Source organism: Argopecten irradians, chromosome 8 (assembly GCF_041381155.1).
Source record: "Argopecten irradians isolate NY chromosome 8, Ai_NY, whole genome shotgun sequence".
In the NCBI taxonomy this organism is placed as follows: Eukaryota; Metazoa; Mollusca; class Bivalvia; order Pectinida; family Pectinidae; genus Argopecten; species Argopecten irradians.
This window is the reverse complement of record NC_091141.1, coordinates 15,488,665-15,495,593: the sequence shown is the minus strand read 5'-3', so window position 1 is coordinate 15,495,593 and position 6,929 is coordinate 15,488,665. Positions and strand designations below refer to the sequence as shown.

Sequence of the window (6,929 nt, the reverse complement as noted above, 5' to 3'; positions counted from 1 at the left end):
ATATACATTGTACATTGTTATCATAGATAATTTTGTTAAAATGATTACCTCCTAATCTCAAACAACACATATACTGCGACAAGGATGTTGGAATTATGTTTGCTGCCTCACTGCATAATATCGCAAAAGGCGACTAAGTCTGGATTCTTTATCTCATGACTTTAGCAATTCTTTGAACACAACTTGTGACAGAAAAATGTTCCTGAGATAGAAACCAAATATGTTTGTTTCGGTACGACCCAATATATTTTGTAGCTACATGTACAATAATTAAGATTCCATATTTAGTTTTACGATCAATGTAATGGGACAGCAGGTACGTACACAAGTCTAACATCTATCTTACTTTCAATGTACGTGTAGGTGTTGTTTGAGATTACCACATAATAAAACACAACATTTTTAATGCTAAAATAGAACAAATGCTTCACTAGGTCACTGTGACCTACTTCTTAAATTTTCCAACTGTTTTCGCAATTGAAATTTATAAAGTCTTGACTTGCAGGTAAAAGCTGCAAAATACATCATTTCTTCTCTAATTCATGTTTTCAATTAATGAGGGCTTAAATAATGAAAAAAAACCATCAATTTTCACACCCTGAAATCACCATAAGCACAATAATAGCATGTTTTGAATAGCATAAAATATGCAGCTGACGCTAAGGTACATAATACGTATTGTGTATATCTTCATTCAAAATATTTTGCCTCAATACTAGTGGCCGGGAAAATGGCCGAAAGTGATATAATTCAATGGTTTTAACACCCTGCTATCTTACACAAATTACATAATGACAAGATTATGTACGGTCAGCCACACAGATGCATATCCTCTCGTCTACCAGAATTTGATATACGATCTACAGAATAATCTAAGTACCCCACACCAATTCGGTTTATAAATAATCTAAGTACCCCACACCAATTCGGTTTATAAATAATCGAAGTACCCCGCACCAATTCGGTTTATAAATAATCTAAGTACCCCACACCAATTCGGTTTATAAATAATCTAAGTACCCCGCACCAATTCGGTTTATAAATACTCTAAGTACCCCACACCATTTCGGTTTATAAATAAATTTAAGTACCCCACACCAATTCGGTTTATAAATAATCTAAGTACCCTACACCATTTCGGTTTATAAATAAATCTAAGTACCCCACACCAATTCGGTTTATAAATACTCTAAGTACCCCACACCATTTCGGTTTATAAATAAATCTAAGTACCCCACACCAATTCGGTTATAACTAATCTAAGTACCCCACACCAATTCGTATTGCACATTTTATATTCAGGAGGAAAAGAAACCGTATGTGGTGGTGCATTCCGCTCAGCATTTAACCGGCGTCAATATTAATGTCTTTGAGTTCAGATCTAATTTCTTCTAGTAGCAAGAAATCGAATCAAAATGAGAATAACTACGACTAATATTGGGTAATTTATTTTATTTATTTATTTTAGCTTAAACTAATTGTTTATAAATCACGAAAGAAAGTAAACGTCATGTAAGCATATCTTACAAAATCCAAAAATCCACGAAAAGGACCGCTGCATTTATTACATTTTGAAGTAATTCATTTTGAAGTAGCCCATGCCTGAAGCAATAGCTTTAGATATTTCCAAAAAGCGCTATGTTGTATAACAAGAATTCCATCCCATGGCCTGGCATGAACTCATAAATCTGTAGCATTAGCGGGATTCGTAAAAAAAAGTATAGTTTATCATGATATTACAAGTGTCTACATTTTACACAGTATTTAGGTGATAAAAGTTGATTCATACATTTTTTCCAAAAGGCGTTGAAATGTATTATATAAACGCAAAATGAAATAGAAAAAATCAAAGTGAGTTGAACCTGCATCATATTTAACGCAATTTAAAAAAATCAAAGTGCGTTATTTTTTCAATTGGGTTGTATCAACAAAAGAATTGTCCTTAATGATGACTATTATTTCCAGTGGAATACATGCTCTGTACGGGTGAATTGTGGCAGTTTTAATGAACTTCATACAGGTGCCTATGAGATTGTAATCTTCTTGCAATAATGGTACATATGTTCCTATTTCCTATTCAATATTGGTGTACTTTAAACATATCATCACCAATGTATAATGCTATCACAGAACGCAGGACGATTCTGTTTTGCTATAGAACAATCGCTCTGTCGGATTATGAAATGATGTGACGCTACGCAATGTTTGCGATGATTTATGGCACGGCTCATTGCAATCGAAACACTTATGCGTCGACAAAAAGACGACGAGATATGATCGTGATGAAAAACATTACTAGTGCTGCTTGCTGATGAACTTCAAAATAGTAACTATATTCTAGCTGGATTTTTCAGTCGAGATTGGAATTAAACAATTGTGGTTTGGGCTATATACTGTATATGATTTGGAATCGTTTCTTAAATCTGATTCTTATCAAATTAGAAGATCTTTTTAGACAGGAATGTATACGTTTGATAAATGATTCATCTAAAGTAAACTTATACAAACATCTTATTTTTGTCAACCTTATTCAAATAAATCTTTAGACATTAAAGTTAAGAGAACCATATCTAAATTCCGATTATCTGCACATGATTTGAATATAGAGAGGGGAAGATACAGGAATATACCTACGAATCAAAGAATATGTTCATTTTGTAATGATGATATTGAAGATGAATTCCATTTCGTTATAAAATGTAAGGTGTATGAAGATTAAAATTTATAAAACCATATTATGTCAGAAATACTAGCTTGTTGAAGTAAATTCAATTATCAAATACACAAAAATGTAAAGGAATTAAATAATTTGGGTACATATATTTCTTTTGCTTTAGAAAGTAGAAAATTGCTGTCAGGTTAAGACCAAAAATTGTTACTGTCTCTCTCTCTCTATACTACAAAAGATGTAGAATTTAATGGGTTTTTTTTTATTTTATCTCATTTACTACATTTGCAGTAAAGAACTGTACATGTATTAAAATATATGTATTATGTATTAAATGCACTATGAAAAATGTGATGAAAAACATATTAGTGCTGTTTGCTGATGAACTTAGGTGGAAACAATTTCAAAATAGTAGTTATATTCCCACTATATAGTTACTTTTAATATCCATGCTGGTTTATATTTATTTGTAAATTAAATAACTAAAAAAATAGTAGATATGTTCAAAATGTCATTACTTTTTTGTCCATTCTGATATATATTTATTAACAATGAAATTTATTTAAAGATGCTCCACCGCTGACAAATGGTGTTTTTTCACTATTAAAAACAGGGGCAGACGATTTAGTATTTTTCTTCAGTTACAAAAGTTACTTACTTTACACCATTACCACCATTGAAAGGTTTGAGCTTCTAATTTAACTTCAAGTTTAAAATATGGAAAAAAATAATTAATTGCATCCCGAAAAGATTCCGTGTCACTATATCTTATATGGAATGAAGTAATGATTGCGCATGCACCAAAGGCGAAATAAATTATTTCATGTTATTTTTTTGTGTTAATTAGGCATACATATATATGATTCAAACCCAATTATTGTTCAAATGATGAATATCATTTATGCTCTGTCGGCGGTGGAGCATCTTTAACTAATGTATTTAAAAGTAGTAGAAACTATGTTCAAAATGTAATTACTTTTTGTGTCCATTCTGATATGTATTCATTAAAAACTCTTAACATAAAGTACAAACCCGTAAAAGTTGGAAGTTTTATGAAACAGCCTATAACCTTACCTGTAATTATCTGCTATTACTCTATCTTTCACACTTAGTCTCACCTGGCCAACAAAATACCTTACTTGTATACCTCAAAATTCAGAATGTTAGCTAAGTGAGAAGACACCTTATGATCGAATCGACCATATTGATCATGATAGGAAGTTGACAATGCAGGGACGAAAAGTAAATTAAGAAATATGAAAAAATATGACAGAAGTAAACATTTTCATTTACACTATAACAAGGATTTATAAGTATATTCATATACGTCCTTGCACTATAACCTGCACAAAATCTAAATATTTGTTTTTTTAATAGTTTTCATTTGTGTTGGTTGTTAATGATCCTATGGAACTAACGGTGTCACCAGATATAAGTTTCTTGCTAATTGATTTCCTGCGTGAAAGTAATGTGAGATAAGCCTAGGTACTTAGGAGCTTGATTTATCTTTCTAAAATATTCAGATAGGGTAAGATTCATAAGACAGTGATAAATAACAAATGAACGTTACGGTTGAATTTCGACAAGAATAAGGCTGGCTCTTTTACGTTCGGTAAAGGTTCTTATCCGATACAATAAGTCCACCAGGACACATAGAATATCAATGTAACGTGCCATAACTTCACTTGGTAGACTCTTCAAGTTGTTTTAATGCTTCTGCCGTTTCAGCTCTAGACAGATTTTCTGCGTAGTATCGATATACTGCCGTGATCTTTTTGTCGTCCGCTATAGTCGGTACCACACTGGGGTGGGAATGGCAGGCGGCCATCCACTTGTGAAGTTTTCTGTATTGGTCGGTGTCCGGTACCTCAAAGTCTCGAAAATGTTTAAGGACAGGGCGGAATCGAAGAGTGAACGGACAAAGCAGTATGTCTACCATTCCAAATTTGTCCCCGCCGAAAAATGGGCCAACATCATCAATGGCATCCGAAAATGTAGCCAAGCCCTCTAATAGTGCCTTCTTAATAGGTTCCTGCTGTTCCTTATCCTTTGCAGCAAGCATCTTGTAAAATGGTGAAACTAACTTGGTCGAAATGAAATCACACCACATTCGAGCCTGTGCCCTTTCATAAGGATCTTGTGGAAGGATCTGCTTGCCTTCCGATCTCAGCTCGTCCACGTATTGTATACAGACATCAGACTCGTATACGGACTTTCCATTCTCCAACACGATTACTGGTACTGCACCTTTGGGATTGACAGCCATAAGCTTCGGGGGCTTTTCATACGAGTTAATTTCCACATATTCGAAGGGTATTCCTTTTTCCAAGAAAGCTATCCACGCTCTTTGTGCAAAGGGACAGAACCAGGCACAGTAAAGCTTTAGTTTGGACATCTTCTGTTAGGAGGAAAGAAAAAGTTAAGGTTAAAGCAGAAGACTGAAGAACTTTAGTGTCATTAGTATCAGATGAAATCATTAATATACATATAATAGATTACATTTTAATCGAACGAAATACAAGGCATTTCATATATGAGATAAGAATGTTGTAAGGAAAATCTCACCGACTTATTTTCATCTATCATATCATTTCAGCTTACTATAGTTTCGATACTTTGAACAAGGACACGGTATCAACAATATCGGAAAAAAGGTATTTTTTTATTCAGGTTTCCGCCAAGTACCTATGATGATGGAAAGAACATGTTCTTCCTTCCTTTTTATTTGTTATTAAGATAAAAATATTGACTACTCAAAATAGTCACACACGTATACGTATATCCTTACATCTATATCTAATATATATCTAAATCTTTGACATCGAACATTAGAGGCATTATTTATCAATTGCTTGTAATTGCTTATGCAGTGCACTACAAGGCATTTCATATATGAGATAAGAATGTTGCAAGGAAAATCTCACCGACTTATTTTCATCTATCATATCATTTCAGCTTACTATAGTTTCGATACTTTGAACAAGGACACGGTGGGTATCAAAAATATCGGGGAAAAAAGTAGTTTTATTCAGGTTTCCGCCGAGTACCTATGATGATGGAAAGAACATGTTCTTCCTTCCTTTTCATTTGTTATCAAGATAAAAATATTGACTACTCAAAATAGTCACACACGTATACGTATGTCCTTACATCTATATCTAACATATATCTAACTTTTTGACATCGAACATTAGAGGCAATATTTATCAATTGCTTGTAATTGCTTATGCAGTGCACTATTATCATGCTATACCCGTCTGAATAGCAAATAAAGTGCTACGTGTACTAAGGATTCCATAGGTTTATCAGACACCATTTCCATAGTATAGTACAAATGTTACTGTTTCTTAGGAAATATTATATTTGATAGTTATCATCACTATCAGAGATTGAGATTTGCTGTCACTATGTAGATATATTTTAAAAGTAGAGCAATTGTTCCAGATAAACCTTATTATCATTTTTATCAGATCACGTGATGAAACTTCACAAATAATACAGTAATACCAAGCTACTATGGACAAAGAACCGATACCCGGAATAAAATTCACAGGGACCTACTCTGCCCATGTTGTTTTCCGGGATCGACAGGCGGGGGAGGTCAAAACATTAATTATTCATACCGGCGAGTCCTCTCAACATTCCATAAGTCCCTAACTGACATGATAAAATGGTTGTTTTCCCTACGGATACAATATTATCCACGTCATTATTGTACATATGTTATAAACCCTATTGTAACGACATTATATGATACGAAAGGCTGTCGAGGATGACTTACTTGTTACTGATGGAGCAGTTCTTTATACTGTGAGTGTTGTTCCGTGTGTGTTTACTGACTGGTGGTAAATTCACTCCTCACTTATAACGCCCGTCACAGTTTATAAACACACGTGTGTATCATAACTCCCTGTTGATGGAGGACATATGAGATTGTATTTTTACTTATTCATTATTTCGTGTCTTTGTTTTCTTTCTCAACATCTTCACGAAAACATAAATTCGTTGTCAAGGTCCCTTAGTATATCATATCATCATATCATATCATTCATATAGCCTTTATTCATTATACAATGATTTTAATCATTTTAATTAATTTTAGTTTTAATTAATCTCTTTCTTGAAACTACGCTGAAATATGTCTTTCTCTGCAAAATAACGTTCTTTCGATCGTTTATCAAAAATCGTTTTTAGACATATCAAGTGTTCCAAAATCTCGAGGCCATCGTGTATCGAATTGAAGTCTACACTATTAGCCTAC

The 6,929-nt window shown here is 33.3% G+C and overlaps 1 protein-coding gene across 1 annotated transcript; it reads right to left on the bottom strand.

The window, feature by feature from the left end:
- Positions 1-1,435: 1,435 nt before the first annotated feature.
- Positions 1,436-6,556, bottom strand: LOC138329476 (uncharacterized). Its single transcript, XM_069276501.1, has 2 exons — positions 6,450-6,556; positions 1,436-5,066 (listed from the first exon to the last, which is right to left on the bottom strand). Exon 2 carries the CDS (start codon positions 5,061-5,063, stop codon positions 4,350-4,352), a length of 714 nt encoding a protein of 237 aa, XP_069132602.1. The 5' UTR covers positions 5,064-5,066; positions 6,450-6,556; the 3' UTR covers positions 1,436-4,349.
- Between the last annotated feature and the right edge of the window lie 373 nt (positions 6,557-6,929).

Coding starts and splice junctions, on each gene's coding strand:
- LOC138329476 (XM_069276501.1), bottom strand. CDS start 5,063: ATGTCCAAACTAAAGCTTTACTGTGCCTGGTTCTGTCCCTTTGCACAA.